We start from the raw sequence: 19,749 nt of genomic DNA, 5'->3' as shown, positions 1-19,749 counted from the left end.
AAAGTTGAGGAATGCTCAAAAACACCTGTTTGGAACATTCCACAGGTAAACAGGTTACTAGAGAGGCAAAGTGACCGCCTACTTCCTGCTTCAGCACTGTACCAGAGATTTTGATCTGCCATTCATTTTCCCATAGACATTTCGTGAAATGCTTATAAAAAATAGTTTAACTTCATCAAACCAAACGGTGCACCTACTGTATATTTAGAATCGGGAGAGACCATAGAACATTTCACTCGGACAGAAACTTTAAGAAACTACACAGAAAAAATATTTTCTTTAAATCTGCAATTGTTTTTACGTTTTGGTCCGAGTGAAATGTTATGTGGTCTCTCCTGTTTCTAAATATATAAAAAAAAAAATACAGAATGCAGAATATACAGCAGAATGAATGGACTGTGCCAGATGGACTTTCTATCTCACTAGTTGAATGTGTTGCTTTGTTTTCATGAATCAAACTAAATACACACTTACATTTCCTCGGACCTGGTTTCAGCCTCTGCACTCCACCATGGTCCACACTGGAGGAATAAACAAAGTCAGATCAGCAGATTCTCTTTGATGATGGAAACAACATGGACATTTATTAATAACCTTCATTATGAAGGAGTTCCTCTCATATGCTCCATTGAACTGTATTCCTGCATGAGCTTTGCAGTGTAACAGAGAAAATGTGTGTGACTCTCAGCCTTCTAGCAGACGTTGCCTCTCCATACCTGAGTCCACAGATCAGCAGCTCTGCTGTGGCTCCTGGATGATTGTAGCTCAGGTCCAGCGATCTCAGATGGGAGGGGTTGGAGATCAGAGGTGAGGCCAGAGAAGCACAGCCTTCCTCTGTGAGCAGACAGCCTGACAGCCTGCACGCACGCACACACACGCACGCACACACACACGCAGACACGCACACACACACACGCATGCACGCACGCACACACACACGCGCACGCATGCACGCACACGACACATGAACGCACGCACACACACACACACACACACACACACACACACACACACACACACACACACACACACTGTTGCATTTATAGTTTTTACTGTTTTCCTCGTCTTTGCTGTCATGACGATTGACTTCAACATTTCATCACTTCCACCACTGTAGTTTTACTTTGATTCAGTTACTGAAAACAGACACACACACTCCAACAAATAGTTGTGACACACACACACACACACACACACACCACTCCAACAGATACTTGTGACACACACACACACACACACACACACACACACACCCACACACACACACACACACACACACACACTCCAACAGATAGTTGTGACTTGTGACTGAATCATTTTCATCTAGACATTTCCGTTATTTGATGCTTTTTGAACATTGCTTGCTCTTCCCTGTTTACTTGCTATAGCCCCGGTTCACCACTAGATGGCTCTACTGAACTGTTCATGACCCGGACCTCTTGCTGAGTTTCTGTCTCTGCACTTCAGTCCACTCATTGCTGTGCTGCTGGTTTCTGCTGCGTTTGTGCATTAAGGTCATATTTAGAAGGAGGAGAAGCAGCTTTCACTGCTTTGTTTTGTTATTCTTATTCAAAGATCATATAAGGCTACAGAGCAAAAACAAAACAAAGAGAGACTGAAAAACTATTTAACTCCCGCTTGTTTGTTTCATTTATTGTTACCTCCACTAAGGAAATTGGACGGGGTTTTGTTTTCACCCTGTTCTGTTCCGTCTGTTTGTCTGTTAGCAGGATAACTCCAAAAGGTATTCATGCATTTGCATGAAACGTTATGGAAAGATTGGTTATGGGATGAGGAAGTAATTTTAAGACGGCGTCACTCTGCCAGAAAGCGTCTTGAGGAAGGGCCAGTGTGGCCCGAAACGTCACGCTGTTTTGCTAAATAAATTAAAAAAAACTAACGGGAGCTCGCTTTGGTGTGAGGATCATTCTTTTCTCACTAGAAGAAGAGACAAACCCTCCACTATTTCTGTTTTGTAACCTTTATTTATACAGGGGGAGGAGTCTCACTGAGAGCAATGCTCTCTTTTTCAGGAGCGCCCTGTTCACATTCACTCACACACACACACACACACACACACACACACACACACACACACACACACACACACACACACAGACACACACACACACACACACACACACACACACACACACACACACACACACACACACACACACACACACACACACACACACACACACACACACACACACACACACTGGAAGCTGACCAGTAGCCTACAACCTCCAAATTAACTTTTGATAAAAATCTGACATCTGGATATGCTGACAGCTGCAGAGAGTTGGTGGAATTCTGAGCTCTACTGAGGAACATCTAGTGTTTTTACTTTGATTCTAGCAATAAAGACGTGTTTTAAATATTAAATACAAGTTGAGTGATATATTTAAACTTATATTCAGGATAAACATTAAGCCTTTAAAACGTTATTATGATCATATGAAAAGTGTATAACATTTTCAGCAACATCACCCAGCAATAATCATTTATTGATTGTTTATTCGATGTTGTGAGCTTTTGCACAGGTTTTGTGAAAGAGAGATCCCAACTCTCAATGAAAACTCATGACAGTGGAATCCGCTTATAGTGATCACGGTTATAGTGATCACATGCTTATATTGATCATAAAGCTTGGTCCTGAATCATTCCTATACACATGCTGTTTAAATAGTTTGCTTATAGTGATCAATACTCTGCTTACAGTGATTATTTTGGGCCTTGTCACAACCAAGAACAATGGATTTTTTTTTTTAAACAGTAATTTTTTATTATTATTACAAACTGCCAAAAATAGCAGCAATACTTGGTGCATGTCTGTATATGGAGAGGTTGTGGTGTGTGTCTGTCTGGATGTCTGTCTGTCTGTCTGTCTGTCTGTCTGTCTATGTGAGCCCGCCTGAAACAGCTGGAGGCCTAACTTACTGTATGGATTTTTAAAGTCAATAACATTCACTCAGGTATTTTCACTGACATTAATGTGCATGTAGGCTAATGCAGAATTTAATGTGTCTGTTGAACAGTTATCCTGACCTGAGAGTTTCCAGTCTGCAGTGTGGACTCTTCAGTCCAGCAGAGAGAACCTTCACGCCTGGATCATGCAAGTCGTTGTTACTCAGGTCCAGCTCTTTCAGACTAGAGGACTTGGAGCTGAGAACTGAGGCCAGAGCTTCACAGCTTCTCTCTGACAGCTGACAGCCACTCAGCCTGAAGAATTAGTGATGAAGACAAACAAGAACATTAAAATATTTTTTTCTATCCCGTTTTTCAAATAGTTGTGACACACACACACACACACACACGCGCACGCGCACGCGCACGCGCACGCGCACGCACACGCACACGCACACACACACACACACACACACACACACACACACACACACTCCAACATATATTTGTGACACACACACACACACACACACACTCCAACAGATAGTTGTGACTTGTGACTGAACAATTTTCATCTTGACATTTCCGTTATTTGATGCTTTTTGAACATTGCTCGCTCTTCTCTGTTTACTTGCTATAGCCCCGGTTCACCACTAGATGGCTCCACTGAACTGTTCATGACCCGGACCTCTTGCTGAGTTTCTGTCTCTGCACTTGAGGTGAGATCTTTATATAAACCCGTAGTGGGTTTCTATCTCACCTGCACATGTTTTTTTCTCCAATGTTGTAAACATTTTTTATTTTGTTTCTGTTTTCCTTTAATGTGCAAATAAACATAAACATAAACATAAACACTTCAGTCCACTCATTGCTGTGCTGCTGGTTTCTGCTGCGTTTGTGCATTAAGGTCATATTTAGAAGGAGGAGAAGCCGCTTTCACTGCTTTGTTTTCTTATTCTTATTCAAAGATCATATAAGGCTACAGAGCAAAAACAAAACAAAGAGAGACTGAAAAACAATTTAACTCCTGCTTGTTTGTTAGATTTATTGTTACCTCCACTAAGGAAATTGGACGGGGTTTTGTTTTCACCCTGTTCTGTTCCGTCTGTTTGTCTGTTAGCAGGATAACTCCAAAAGGTATTCATGCATTTGCATGAAACGTTATGGAAAGATTGGTTATGGGATGATGCAGTAATTTAGTTAACTTTTCACACTGATTGGTGAGGTGTTAAAAAGGCAAACACGTCTGAACAGAGTCAAGTAACACCATCAAACTTGGAGGTCAGAGCTGAGGCCAGAGAAGCACAGCCTTCCTCTGTCAGCAGAGCGCCTGACAGCCTGCACACACACACACACACACACACACACACACACACACACACACACACACACACACACACACACACACACACACACACACACACACACACACACACACACACACACACCTGGAAGCTGACCAGTAGCCTACAACCTCCAAATTAACTTTTGATAAAAATCTCACATCTGGAAATGCTGACAGCTGCAGAGAGTTGGTGGAATTGTGAGCTCTACTGAGGAACATCTAGTGTTTTTACTTTGATTCTAGCAATAAAGATGTGTTTTAAATAAAAGTTTACTGATATATTTAAACTTATATTCAGGATAAACATTAAGCCTTTAAAACGTTATTATGATCATATGAAAAGTGTATAAGATTTTCAGCAACATCACCCAGCAATAATCATTTATTGATTGTTTATTCTTGAGTGTTGTGAGCTTTTGCACAGGTTTTGTGAAAGAGAGATCCCAACTCTCAATGAAAACTCATGACAGTGGAATCCGCTTATAGTGATCATGGTTATTATAGTGATCACATGATTATATTGATCATAAAGCTTGCTCCTGAATAATTCCTATACACATGCTGTTTAAATAGTTTGCTTATAGTGATCAATACTCTGCTTACAGTGATCATTTTGGGCCTTGTCACAACCAAGAACAATGGAATTTCTTTTAAAACAATAATTTCATTTTTTTATTACAAACTGCCAAAAATAGCAGCAATACTTGGTGCATGTCTATATATGGAGAGATTGTGGTGTCTGTCTGTCTGTCAGTCTGTCTGTCTATGTGAAACCGCTTGTAACAGCTGGAGGCCTAACTTACTGTATCTACATAATAAAGTGATCATTTTGGGCCTTGTCACACCTGAGAACAATGGAAAAAAGTTTAAAACTAACATATTTTTTATTTTATTTTTTTGCTTACAACAAGCCAACAAGATACAGCAGTGATACCTGGTGCATATCTGTCTGTATATGGAGAGATTGCAGTGTCTGTCTGTCTGTCTGTCTGTCTGTCTGCCTGCCTGTCTGCCTGTCTGCCTGTCTGTCTGCCTGTCTGTCTGTCTGTCTGTCTGTCTGTCTGTCTGTCTGTCTATGCGAGACCACTTGAAAAAGCTGGAGGCCTAACTTACTGTATGGATTTCTAAAGTCAATAACATTCACTCAGGTATTTTCACTGACATTAATGTGCATATAGGCTAATGCAGAATTTAATGTGTCTGTTGAACAGTTATCCTGACCTGAGAGTTTCCAGTCTGCAGTGTGGACTCCCCAGTCCAGCAGAGAGAACCTTCACGCCTGGATCATGCAAGTCGTTGTTACTCAGGTCCAGCTCTTTCAGACTAGAGGACTTGGAGCTGAGAACTGAGGCCAGAGCTTCACAGCTTCTCTCTGACAGCTGACAGCCACTCAGCCTGAAGAATTAGTGATGAAGACAAACAAGAACATTAAAATATATCACAGATTAATATATTATCACATCATATATTAATTTATCCAGTTTGCTATGCACTTACACAGATTTAATGGAGGCCTTGACCACTGGCAGCAGCCTCAGAAGAGCCTCCTCTGAAGCAGAGTATTTCTTCAGGTTAAACACCTCCAAGTCTTCTTCTGATGACAGTAAGATGAATGCCAGAGCTGACCACTGAGCAGGGGAAAGTTTCTTTCTGGAGAGACTTTCTGATCTCAGGTACTGTTGGATCTCCTCCACTAGAGAATGGTCTTTCAGCTCATTCAGACAGTGGAACAGATTGATGCTTCTCTCTGCAGAAGGAATGTCCCTGATCTTCTCTTTGATGTACTGGACTGTTTTCTGATTGGTCTGTGAGCTACTTCCTGTCTGTGTCAGCAGGCCTTGCAGGAGTCTCTGATTCGTCTGCAGTGAAAGACCCAGGAGGAAGCGGAGGAATAAGTCCAGGTGTCCATTTGGGCTCTGTAAGGCCTTGTCCACAGCACTCTGGCAGAGGTGAATTACCTGAGATTTGTCTCTGGAGGTTGATTGTGGTTCTGACAGCAGATTGACACCAGAGTCGATGAATGAGGCGATGACATAAACAGCAGCCAGAAACTCTTGAATGCTCAGATGTACAAAGCAGAAGACCTGGTCCTGGTATAGCCCACACTCCTCTTTAAAGATCTGTGTGAACACTCCTGAGTACACTGAAGCTTCTGTGATATCAATGCCACACTCTGTCAGGTCGGCTTCATAGAAGATCAGGTTGCCTTTCTCCAGCTGCTCAAAAGCCAGTTTTCCCAGAGATACAATCATCTCCCTGCTCTGTGGCCAGTGTGGATCTGTCTCAGGTCTCCCATGATACTTGAAGTTCTGCAGTTTGGACTGAACAACCAGGAAGTGGATGTACATCTCAGTCAGCGTCTTGGGCAGGTCTTCTCTCTTACTGGTTTTCAACAAAGACTCCAGAACATTTGCAGAGATCCAGCAGAAGACTGGGATGTGGCACATGATGTGGAGGCTTCGTGAAGTCTTGATGTGGGAGATGATTCTGCTGGCCTGCTTCTCATCTCTGAATCTTTTTTTGAAGTAGTCTTCCTTCTGTGGGTCAGTGAACCCTCTCACCTCTGTCACCATGTCAACGCACTCAGCAGGGATCTGATTGGCTGCTGCAGGTCGTGTCGTCATCCATAGGCGAGCTTTGGGGAGCAGTTTCCCCCTGATGAGGTTTGTCACCAGCACGTCCACTAAGGCTGACTCTGTAACATCAGTCAGGATCTCGTAGTTCTTGAAGTCTAGAGGAAGTCGACACTCATCCAGACCGTCAAAGATGAACACAACCTGGTACTTGTCAAACCTGCAAATTCCTGCTTCTTTGGTCTCAGGAAAGAAGTGATGAATAAGTTCCACCAAGCTGTACTTTTTCCCTTTCAGCAGATTCAGCTCTCGGAAAGTGAATGGAAATGTGAACTGTATATCCTGGTTGGCTTTGTCTTCAGCCCAGTCCAGAGTGAATTTCTGTGTTAAGACTGTTTTCCCAATGCCAGCCACTCCCTTTGTCATCAATGTTCTGGTTGGTTTGTCTCTTCCAGGTAAGGGTTTAAAGATGTCTTCACATTTGATTGGTGTTTCTGGTCTCGCTGGTTTCCTGGATGCTGCTTCAATCTGTCTGACCTCATGTTCATCATTGACATCTCCACTCCCTCCCTCTGTGAGGTAATGCTCTGTGTACATCTGATTCAGAGGAGTTGGGTTTCCTGCTTTAGCAATCCCTTCAAACACATGCTGAAACCTCTCCTTCAGATTACATTTGAGTTCACGTTGGCAGCTGGCAGAAAGAGTTTCTGAAAGAACAAACGACAAATAACATCAAAGACTGAATATTTCCTGGTAAATGTATATCTTCAAAAAATTAATAAAAACAGCTTGCACAGTGCAGGATTCTGTTTACAGTGATTTATTAGCAGCAAAAGATTAAAGTGACATTTCGAGCATCAAGCTCTTCATCAGACTGATAGCCGTTGCTATGGCAGAGAATTAGTTAATCTTGAACTGATTTTGTCTCGTTTGACAAATATTTAGATATAATATTTATATATTTAAATCAACCCGCTCTCACTCCCAATACATCAAAATGTGTTGATTTGTCACGGCACCTTGGCGTCGTTATTGTGAATGAGAAAGAGTACCTTCACATCGTAATATGCAGAAGAAGAACCACCGGAGCGTCTGGAGGTCACCTCGTGGCCACCCCCAGTGGTCTTGAATGTAATAACAGTCTGAGGCTTAAGTAGGTCAAAGTCACGCTATAGACCCCTTATACAGCTTGTCAACATTGAGCTGCGCGCGCATCGTGTAGGCAAAAAGCCGTCAGCCCAGCATTGACAGACAGTGAGAACTGTGTAAAAGCCCCGCTGTCAGGACTGCTCTGTGCCCATCTGCAACACACAGTTATATTTTAGTTTTAAAATGCAGTTCTCGGCTTACTACCACAGCTTATCGCCTAGTGATAAGCAATGTTATGCATCGAAATTAACGCTGTTTAATGGGATATGTCTTACAAACCCATACGCACTGGCGCTGTCAATTGGCCAAGCCTAGTGGCCGGCAATACATATCGTGCATTCCTTTATAACTGGGGATAGCGTAGATAATTATTCTGTAACTTGCAAAGATATATTGTTATGTTGATAATGCACACTACTCAATAATGACATTATGTAACGTTACTTGGTCGTTAACTAACTGAGCGGTGTGGCTGAGCAGCCTACAGTTTCAGGCAGCTTACCTGATTATGAAATGAGCACTACAAAGTCGGGCATTTTTAATGATGTCCTCGTTCCAATCAGTTCAACTCAATAATGACATTATTTAACGTTACTTGGTTGTTAACTAACCGAGCGATGTGGCTGTTACTAGCAGCCTACAGCTACAGTTTACCTGATATGAAATGAGCGAGCACTGCAAAGTCGGGCATTTTTAATGATTTCCTCTTTCGGCTTGCAACCAAAGACACCTACGGTTAGCATTAAAAGCAGTATGAGTTGACGGGATTCAGTAAAACTTTAGTCCTTGCTTTGTTGATAGTGTAACAGACTGTTCAGTGAATTGTGTTGTGTTCTATTGCGTGTGTATGTTGTGTGTGTATGTTCCCTCGAGTTGCGTAGAACAGGATATGTGGGGAAAAGCTTGTTATAACGTTACAGCCTGGCTCTATCGTTTATTATTTTATTAACCAAGTGTGAATAGGCGGACCCGAATACTCTGCTACAATAGCTTTCCGATTCTGGCATCGCACTGCACAACACGAAGACATATCTAGCTCGAATAGTTTTCGGGCCACTGGAAAACTACTTGACAGGGCTGCGCGGAGTCTGTCTTTCTGCCTCCGTCTTGCGCATCTGACGCTGCTTGTTGTCATTGTGACGTAGGTGTATAAGGGGTCTATAGGGAGAAGTGCTTGGAGAGGCAGACCTGTAGTGTTCCCAGCTTGTAACTTTCTCATCATGAGAGACCTGTTTCAAATCCTGAGCTGAACCATAACTCCAACCAAGTTGCTTTTGTTGCCTAAACTTAAGATTGTTTTACTTGCCTAAACCCAACCAAGTTGTTGTGCTTGCCTAAATTTACCCTGGATTCGAGCCGTGGCTCCCGTGAAATGTTGCCGGGCCACCGGTAGCCACAGTAGCAAGTAGCTACAGTAGCCGGTAGCCACAGTAGCCGGTAGACACAGTAGCCGGTAGCCACAGTAGCCGGTAGCTGTGTCCAGTGGCAGCCGGTCACGGCCGACCTGCTCGACCAAATAAGCAGGAAGAGAGTCAGGGCTCGGCTCTCTTCCTGGTTATTTTGCTGAGCAGGGTGATAAAGAAACAAGGAGAGCCGGTGTCTGTGCTGGAGGAACGTACGCACCCAAATATGACATGAAAGGTAGCCATTCACCTCGGCAATAATGACATCGAGGTGGCGTGACAAATCGACGTATTTTGACGCACTGGTAATGAGAACCTGTTGATTTAAATCATCTCTCATTTTCCACCATGTCCCATCTCCATCATGTTAAAGCTGTTGAAAGCCTCTTACTGTGCTGCAGAGAGTCAGCCAGCTCCTCCTGCTTCATGCTCCTCAGGAAGAACAGTGTGATGTTTAGAAAATCCTCTCTGCTGCTCCTCCTCTGCTCTTCCTCCTCACCATCCACCTCCTCCTCATCCTCCCTCTGACTCTCTGAGCATTCTGGCTCATCTGGACTCAGAACCCTCTGGAACCTTCTCAGCTCCTTCTTCACAAAGGTGATGATGTCCTCCTCAAGCAGCTGGAACAGAATCATAATGAATGAAACGTTTTTACTAAAATCATGGAACACAACATCAGATCCATCATAGACTGAAAGACTCGTTGGTGAAGTCAAACATGTTTTTGTTCATTTCCACACCATAAAGATGGAGTCCAGGTCTGGTTGAGGCTCCTGGGCAGACTGACCACTGGTAACCTCTGACCTCTGCTGGTAAACTCTGGGGGGACAAAACATCAGATAGTAGGTTATACCATCATATCATGTCTCTCTCTCTAACACACACACACACGCGCGCACGCACGCACACGCACACGCACACACACACACACACACACACACACACACACACACAAACACGGACACTTCTCATTCTTATTCTATAGGCTTCTGCAAGGCGATGCAGCAGCCGAGCGGGCCGGTACATGAGCTGCAGGGCCAGCTCGGTGAGCTGCAGGACAGGCGAGGCCGTGCAGCGGGCGAGCCTAGGAATCAAGCGTGCAAGATGCCTAGTGGGTCTAAAGGTCCAATATTGACCTCATTGTCTCATAGATTGACCAACTCATGAAGCTGTGCTCACTTTACAGAGATTCCTGCTGCCTTCAGGTGCTCCTCCCATCGTTTGACAGGTAAGTACGTCATGTATTCAAATACTTTTTAGACATACTGTACATAACAAAATGACTCTGAAGAAACCATGTGGTACAAAGATACTTTGAGTCACATGACAACAAACACATCTGTTTTCACCAGTTTTAAGTTTGTACCTTTTATCAGTAGAGTGGTGTCCATGTTTGAAGAATGTTTGAAGACGTTTGAAGATGTTTGAAGGATGATCCATAGACCAGTCACTCCCCATGGACACATAGCTTTGGACAGAGGAGTCTGCTCTGTCCTGCTGGATCCTGATAGAAACACAGGATGGACAAAGCAGAGCTGATGTAGGAACAAGGTTAGACAGACAGACATGCAGGCAGACAGACAGACAGACAGACAGGCAGGCAGGCAGACAGACAGACAGGCAGGCAGACAAGCAGGCAGGCAGACAGACAGACCGAGAGACAGACAGACATGCAGGCAGACAGACAGACAGACATACAGTCAGACAGGCAGGCAGATAGACAGGCAGTATGTCACAGTAACAGACCAGTAAATAACCCTAACCCGCTAACAGACTGGTTATACTGGACAGCTCTCAGTGTGACACAGTAACATACTGGTTATACTGGACAGCTCTCAGTGTGTCACAGTAACAGACTGGTTATACTGGACACCTCTCAGTGTGTCACAGTAACAGACTGGTTATACTGGACAGCTCTCAGTGTGTCACAGTAACAGACTGGTTATATTGGACACCTCTCACAGTGTGTCACAGTAACAGACTGGTTATACTGGACACCTCTCAGTGTGTCACAGTAACAGACTGGTTATACTGGACAGCTCTCAGTGTGTCACAGTAACAGACTGGTTATACTGGACAGCTCTCAGTGTGACACAGTAACAGACTGGTTATACTGGACAGCTCTCAGTGTGTCACAGTAACAGACTGGTTATACTGGACAGCTCTCAGTGTGTCACAGTAACAGACTGGTTATACTGGACAGCTCTCAGTGTGACACAGTAACAGACTGGTTATACTGGACAGCTCTCAGTGTGTCACAGTAACAGACTGGTTATACTGGACAGCTCTCAGTGTGACACAGTGACAGACTGGTTATACTGGACAGCTCTCAGTGCGTCACAGTAACAGACTGGTTATACTGGACAGCTCTCAGTGTGTCACAGTAACACACTGGTTATACTGGACAGCTCTCAGTGTGTCACAGTAACAGACTGGTTATACTGGACAGCTCTCAGTGTGACACAGTAACAGACTGGTTATACTGGACAGCTCTCAGTGTGTCACAGTAACAGACTGGTTATACTGGACAGCTCTCAGTGTGTCACAGTAACAGACTGGTTATACTGGACAGCTCTCAGTGTGACACAGTAACAGACTGGTTATACTGGACAGCTCTCAGTGTGACACAGTGACAGACTGGTTATACTGGACAGCTCTCAGTGTGACACAGTGACAGACTGGTTATACTGGACAGCTCTCAGTGTAACACAGTAACAGACTGGTTATACTGGACAGCTCTCAGTGTGTGAAGAAGAGTCATGCTGAAAAAGAACATGCTCAGCAGACCTTCTCTGCATGAGTCATAGTTAAAACATGAGACAGTAACATTGTAACACTGGAACAACTTACTTCTCTTCAGAAGAATAGTGTCCATCTTTAAAAGTCATCCATGCATCCTTTGAGCGGTCGCTCTTCAGAGACACACAGCTGGGTTGAGGAGAGTTGGGTCTCTCCTGCTGGATCCTGAGTGCAATAAACCCCCCACAGCAGATTATACATACTAGTGCAATAAACCCCCCAAGGCAGATTAGACTCTGTTCATGTGGAATAACATCTCTCTCTCTCTACTAGACTCTGTTCATGTGGAATAGGCGGGGCCAAAAAAACACTACTGCATAGACTCATATCGCAGGGGTCACCAACCTTTTTGAGGTCGAGGGCTACCTGAAGGGTAGAGAGTCATGTGGGGGGCTACCTGTTGAAATTGGCTCGATTTACCTTTAAATGATGAGTATTATGCATTTAATCGAGACATACACTCTTTTCTTTCACTGTTGTGAAGAATAACTCTTCCTCCCACTCCTCGTGAAATTGGTAATGTTTTTTCTTTCACTTTTCTGCCATTGTTCTTGCTTTCCATCATTTAGCTTAGCCAACTGATATAATCATTGGCAGCTGGCAGTCGCACTGTCGCAGAGTGAATGACGTAGTGATGTAACGTAAAACTAAACTTTGACCCCAGCCCAGGTGGATCAAAATAGTTAATCAATAATTAATTATACACAGACAATAAATTATACACAGACAATAAACGTTTTTAAAACGTATGCATTGTTAAACCAATTATTTTCTACATTTGTGTGTTATTGTGGGAAGGGAGGAGAAAAACAAATAAAAAATACATTTTTCCTATTATATTTTTTTGTTTTGTTTTTCCTTTCTTTCCCCTGTGTCTGAGCCTGTTTGTCTGTTTTGTCTTGTTTGTGTAAAAAAAAAAAAAAAAAATCTGAACGTGGCCTGCGGGCGCCACAGCGCCACCCCGCGGGCGACCAGGTGCCCGCGGGCACCGTGTTGGCTACCACTGCTCTATCGGCACAGCAGTATAAACTTATTCGCCGCATCCGCTGTTTGAGCAACTTTCATTGGAATGAATGGGCCCCCATCTTGCCACACTGTTTCCAGTTTGTTTTATACCTCCTTATACAACAGTTAGTTCTGACTGAGCAATTTCATTGGTCAAGAGGGATCCTGGACATGCTGATATTTTAGTATAACATCACGGGTGCTTCACTGTGTTCATATCACTCCACTTCAAAGCTGTGTTCAAACAGCACTCACACCCAGGGACAGCAATATGGATTCAACCCTATTTAATCCCACCAGGCACAATAGTGACCATGAAACTATTTCAGTTATAAGACTCTAAAGATGTTACTGAATGATGTATCAATGCATTTCCAGCAAGTATTGAAATAATAAAGGGTCTCAATGAAATATGTGCAGCCAGTGTCACATGGTTAGTGTAAATTGTCACATGACCATGATGCTTGGTTGCATCAAAGATCCAAACAAAAACATTATTAAGTATGTGAACATAAAGAGACGATTACTCTCGTGAGATTGCAGCAAACCTTCTCTGCATGAGTCAGTTAAAACAACTTACTTCTCTTCAGAAGAATGGTGTCCATCTTTAAAATGAATGAATCCACCCTTTGATTGGTGGCTCTTCAGAGACACACAGCTGGGTTGAGGAGAGTCTGGTCTCTCCTGTTGGATCCTGAACACAACAAACCCCCATAGGGCACAGCAGACATATATCATTTAATAACATGGAAGCATCCTAAAACAGAGAGAATTCAGAGATATCTGCAGAAGCATCCTGTGAGCACATGAGAGCTGAGAGGTTTGGATGGACTTGGGTCAACAGCAGCAGTGCAGAATGATCAGCAGATAGCTGGCACATTACAAACACAAGTAGGCCTACAAGCAGTAGCGGCTGGTGCATTTTTGTCCAGGGAGGGCTATACCAAATATAGGCCTGGATGGGGTTGAAATCAATATGATGATCATACTGTTCATGTGAAATAGCCTCTCTCTCTATATGGCTCTGTTCACTAGACTCTGTTCACGTGGAATAGCCCCGCTCGCTCTCTCTCTCTCTCTCTCTCTCTCTCTCTCTCTCTCTCTCTCTCTCTCTCTCTCTCTCTCTCTCTCTCTCTCTCTCTCTCTCTCTCTCTCTCTCTCTCTCTCTCTCTCTCTCTCTCTCTCTCTCTCTCTCTCTCTCTCTCTCTCTCTCTATTCACTAGACTCTTCGATGTAGTCCTGCACGTTACAAACTCATGCAGTCCCACTGAACGCGCTCAGTCAACGTCGGGGCCGGGTAGGCTTTAGATCTGAATTCCCTTCTGGTATAAATAACGTCATCTGAATCTGAAACTTTTTTTTTTTTGTACCTAATTATTTTTCCAAGTCCTGCAACACCATTCCAAAAGAGTTCATGCTATAAGATTATGTTTTTCAAAACCTTCAATCTGTTCTAAAATGATTCATTAAAGTGCTTTGATACAAAACACATCTATAGTTTGTCTTATTATCTTCTACTTTGAGCACCTGCATAATTTGACATGTTGATTGATTGATTGATTGATTGATTGATTGATTTTTATTTTGGATAAAGAATGACAAACTCCAAGAGATGACATGAAAAAGTGTCAACACTTAGTTCCATTATGGTCCCTGCTCTTATAAAAACATGACATACAGATGATACAGTAACACATAACATCAAATAAACAATACAGAACAATCAAGGATAAGAAGAACAAGAGATATAAACCAACATACCATAACACCGGCTCACACATTTCTCCAGTTTACTCAATAAGATGTTTTTCAGAAGGTTTTTAAAAACCTTTCAGAGAATTTGCAGACTTAATTTCATTAGGGATCTTGTTCGAGTCCCCCCCCCCCCACTATTCACCTTATCATTTGCCCATATTGGGACACTTCTGCATGACGTCATTGTCCACCAAAATCGAATCAGTTCATCCTTGAGTCCAAGTCGATGTTTGGAGCAAATTTGATGAAATTCCGTCAAGGCATTCCTGAGATATCGCGTTAACAAACTTGAAAATGGCGTTCAAGAGGTCACGGTGACCTTGACCTTTGACCACCAAAATCTAATCAGATCATCCTTGAGTCTAAGTCGATGTTTGAGGCAAATTTGATGAAACTCCCTCAAGGCATTCCTGAGATATCGCGTTAACAAGCTTGAAAATGACGTTCGTGAGGTCACAGTGACCTTGACCTTTGACCACGAAAATCTAATCAGTTCATCCTTGAGTCCAAGTCGATGTTTGAGGCTAATTTGATGAAACTCCGTCAAGGCATTCCTGAGATATTGCGTTAACAAGCTTGAAGATTACATTCGAGAGGTCACAGTGACCTTGGCCTTTGACCTTTGACCACCAAAATCTAATCAGTTCATCCTTGAGTCCAAGTCGATGTTTGAGGCAAATTTTATGAAACTCCGTCAAGGCATTTGTGAGATATCGCGTTAACAAACATTGGACGGACATACGTTGTCATAACTGCTGGTGTTGGAAACCAGCAGCCTCTGTCCTACTTCGCAGACCGAGCCAAGATCGCCTACATAATGGCTCTTCTCCGGGGCAGTGCGCTGGCCTGGGCTGCAGCGGTGTGGGAAACACGGTCCGCCACTTCCTCATCCTACCGGGCGTTCATTGCGGCTTTCCGCGAAGTCTTTGACCACCCCGTGCAGGGGAAAGACGCCTCTCGGAGACTGCTGTCTCTCCGCCAAGGTTCCCACAGCGTGGCTGACTACTCTGTCGAGTTTCACACATTGGCAGCAGAGAGTGGATGGAACGGCGAGGCACTTCAGGCAGGGTTTTTGAGCAAGGGACGAGCTAATCGCTTATCCAGAGCCGGTCCATTTGGAGGCATTAATAACTTTATCCACCCGAATTGATAATCGTTTGCGGGAACGACGGAGGGAGAAAGCACACCGCTTCCCAGGTAACAACACTCCCCGTGTAACCCTGTTGCCAGACCTACCGAGCCGAGCTCGCCCGAATGAGGCCGGAGCTGCTCGAGAGCTTCCGAGGCGTGCATCCTCTCCTGCTTCAGAGCCGATGCAGCTCGGCCGTTTCCGCCTCGACTCGGAGGAGCGTCAACGTCGGCTGTCCAGCAATAGCTGTTTGTATTGTGGCCAGCCCGGCCACTTCCTCGCCTCCTGCCCTCACCGTCCGTCAAACTAGCAGGCTCGTCAGATAAAGAGAGGATCCTGGCGAGTCCCACTGTCTGCCCTCTCACTCCTCGTCCACGCACGCAATTGCATGCCACCCTCACATTTAAAGGTCAGTCCATTGAATTATTGGCCTTAATAGACTCTGGTGCTGATGAAAGTTTTTTGGATTCCCATGTTGTGAAACAACTAGGTATTGCCACCGAGACCCTGGATCAGCTCCTGGAGGCCAATGCCCTGGACGGACGCATTCTAGCCCGGGTGACCTCCAAAACTGAGCCGGTACGTCTCCTACTGTCAGGAAACCATCAAGAGGAGCTAAGTTTTTTTTATCATGGACTCACCCTATGTTCCCATAGTTCTAGGTCACCCCTGGCTTATCAAACATGGCCCTCACATTGATTGGGCATCAGCCAAGATTTCAAGTTGGAGTGCGTTCTGTCATACCATGTGTCTCTAGTCTGCTTTGCCTCAGTCTGTCCCTCGTCAGATGTTTCCTCCAGAGACGCTGGATCTGTCCTGGGTGCCACCAGAATACCATGACCTCCAAACAGCGTTCAGCAAGAAGCAAGCTCTCTCTCTGCCTCCTCATCGGCCCTACGACTGCCCCATTGACTTGTTACCTGGAGCACCTCTTCCCAGCAGCTGCCTCTATAATATCTCTCGGCCTGAGAGAGAATCCATGGAGACGTATATTAAGGGCTTTCCCAGGGGTGGGATACGAACCGCCGACCTTTGGCTTGGGAGTCTAAAGACACTAACCACTCCACCAACAGAGCTAGCTCCCTTGGCGGAGCTGATTAACATGCCTTTATACCAGGGGCGTAGCCAGAAATGAAATTACAGGTGGGCCTGAATCAAAGTCGATGGGCCACACTATTGACGTCATTTGCATTATCAGAATCAGAATCAGCTTTATTGGCCAAGTATGTAGACATACAGGGAATATGTTGCTCTTAATGTACTTTGAAAGGAAAAGAAAAGGTATGCATACAAGCTAAAATTAACAAACAATTGGACTCAAAGGTATGGTTAAATGCTATTTACATTATATACAATAAGTGTTATGTAGAATGTCCACTATAAGCAGGAGTAAGATAAAGAAATAAATGTATATGTACAAATCATTGTAGAGCTCACTGCAAAGACAGCTGTCTAAAGGGTGTAACTGCACGTAGGCCATTTTGACACCTATAGCAAAACCCCACTTTTGAAACTGACCAAGCCTTGTGGGTAGACTGGAGGATCCTAACAGCACTTAGGTCAGCTTAAAGTGCATGCTGACATAGCCTAATGCTAGCATTGCAGCATGATAACATAATTTCTACTATTATATATTCCAATTAATATGTTAGGTCAATATTAGATGAATATACAGATATAATATATAAGTGAATATACATATATAATATATAAGTGAATATGTAAATTTTGAAAAGGATTGCATTCATGTCTCCATCTGCCAGCGGGCCATCACCATAAGAGTATGCATACTGTGTTCATTCCACTACAGGAGAGACTATGTTCTCTGAAATTAGGTGGAAAGTATTCACATAGTGGGTATCGTATATCAGCACCAAAAAAAAAATATATGTAATATATATATATACCACATATATATAGACCTAGACCACAACAATTGTCACGCCGGTCCCGGCGCTGCTGGTGGAAGCGGGGGAGGCTCCACTGAGGCTGAGACGTGCAAAACTCGCTCTAAATGACTGGGTCAAGCTAAAAGCCTCTGTAACAGCACCTCCTTCCAATTCTTTGCTGTCTGAATGCTGGGAGTTTGGAAATGGTGCTAGCAGGATGAACAGATGCAGCTATATAAATACAGTAAGGGGGTACTCAGAGGAGAGGGGTTTTAATGAGGTAGGGCCCCCTGTGTTCTGGACACCTGTAGCCTACCTCGTTGGCTGTGGTCAGAGGCAGAGGTGGACTTAACAATAAGAGAGGCCATACAGGAAAAGCGAATAGGAAGTGTTGTGGAGGGCGTAGTAGAGGAACATCTTAGAAACAACTGGAATAACTATATATAAATATTTATACGGATGGCTCAAGGGACCCTGAGAGTAGAAGAGTGGGTTTTGGAATGTATGTCTCTCATGCCCAAATCAGTAAGAGTAGGAGACTGCCTGATGGTATACCAATATTCTCAGCATAGTTGATTGCGTTACTGTGGGCACTGTGGTGGGTGGAGGAGGAGGGGGGATTCAGTCAGGCTGTTGTATGCAATGATTCTCTATCTGCCTTGATGGCTTTGGGGGGAGGTGAGGGGGGCAGAGCTAGAGTAAACATAGTTGGGGAGATCTTAATGAAACTGACTGAACTAGAGAGGCAGGGGTGGAGAGTGGGCTTTTTGTGGGTGCCAGCACATGCAGGAGTTGAGGGGAATGAGGCTAAGGCCAGTTTGGGTAGAGGTAGGGTGGATGTGCAGGTGGCACTAAGGCTTAAATCTATTGCATCAGTGAAATTACTGAGTTTTGTTAAAACAGGTGACATTTGTGTTGTATCAACAGTAAATGCAATTTTAGGGCAAAACACTACACTTTACCAAAATGAGGAAAGGAAACTATTTCCAAACAATTGTATGCATTTGAATATGTAACATGGCCTCATGAAGCCAGAACATACATGAAGACTATTTTGATGGTAGTGTTTTAATTGATCACACCAGTGTGTAGTTAATTGATGCTGTGGAAGACATCAACACAACATAGCTGTGTGTTTTGTTTTGGTGGAAAGAATCCGTTTTGAGAAGAGAGAACATGCTTTTGAGTGTTGTGTCACTTTAAGAGATTTGTGGAGTTTTGACAAACTCTTTTCAGTTTAGAGTTTTGACAAACTGAGCCAGTTATTGGAAATGTGTTTAAACGTTTGGAGAAAAACTGTAAAGACACAACACATGTAGACATTTTCAACACGTTTAATTCCTCAATGTACAGCAGTAAAATACATTGAAACTGAGTGAAAAAAGTAGTAATTTTAAATTCAAAAATATATGATAAAGAACGTAGAATACAGTAAAAATAATTAATTATGAAATAATTAGTCTTATCTTTCTTTTTTTTAGATTTCCCAACACTGCCAAGAGTAGCAGCAGCGTTATAAACCACAGAGCCAGATTATATTCAAAGCAAACACACATGGCGTCTTTCATTCAGGATAGCAAGCAAAACTGCTGTCTGATCCACTGAGTCTCACCACAGACTGTAGAAAGAGATGCAAGATAGCTAAGCGAATGTGATTGGATGAACATTTGACGCTAGGCCAATCAGAGGCAGAGAGGGGCGGATCATGCCTTCGCCTAGCCTTCGCCATCATGGTACAAAATATATCGCGCGATATTTTTTTTACCATGATGGCGAAGGCATGACATGGCAT

The 19,749-nt window shown here is 43.6% G+C and overlaps 1 protein-coding gene across 1 annotated transcript in view; it reads right to left on the bottom strand.

Annotated features, from left to right (window-relative positions):
- Positions 1 to 14,965, bottom strand: part of LOC310794851 (NLR family CARD domain-containing protein 3-like) — a gene marked incomplete at both ends in the record, with an annotated part of 17,781 nt that extends 2,816 nt beyond the window's left edge. Inside the window, 9 exons of the mRNA XM_083656903.1 lie at positions 717 to 857; positions 3,052 to 3,225; positions 5,477 to 5,650; positions 5,753 to 7,535; positions 9,880 to 10,000; positions 10,121 to 10,199; positions 10,747 to 10,884; positions 13,765 to 13,878; positions 14,946 to 14,965. Coding sequence (XP_083513029.1) covers positions 717 to 857; positions 3,052 to 3,225; positions 5,477 to 5,650; positions 5,753 to 7,535; positions 9,880 to 10,000; positions 10,121 to 10,199; positions 10,747 to 10,884; positions 13,765 to 13,878; positions 14,946 to 14,965 — 2,744 coding nt within the window. The remainder of the gene's footprint in view (positions 1 to 716; positions 858 to 3,051; positions 3,226 to 5,476; positions 5,651 to 5,752; positions 7,536 to 9,879; positions 10,001 to 10,120; positions 10,200 to 10,746; positions 10,885 to 13,764; positions 13,879 to 14,945) is intronic.
- Positions 14,966 to 19,749: the final 4,784 nt, after the last annotated feature.

Source organism: Poromitra crassiceps (genome assembly GCF_964638095.1).
Source record: "Poromitra crassiceps genome assembly, chromosome: 20".
Lineage (NCBI taxonomy): Eukaryota > Metazoa > Chordata > Actinopteri > Beryciformes > Melamphaidae > Poromitra > Poromitra crassiceps.
Note: the sequence above shows the minus strand (reverse complement) of the source record. Positions and strands in the feature narration are given on the sequence as shown.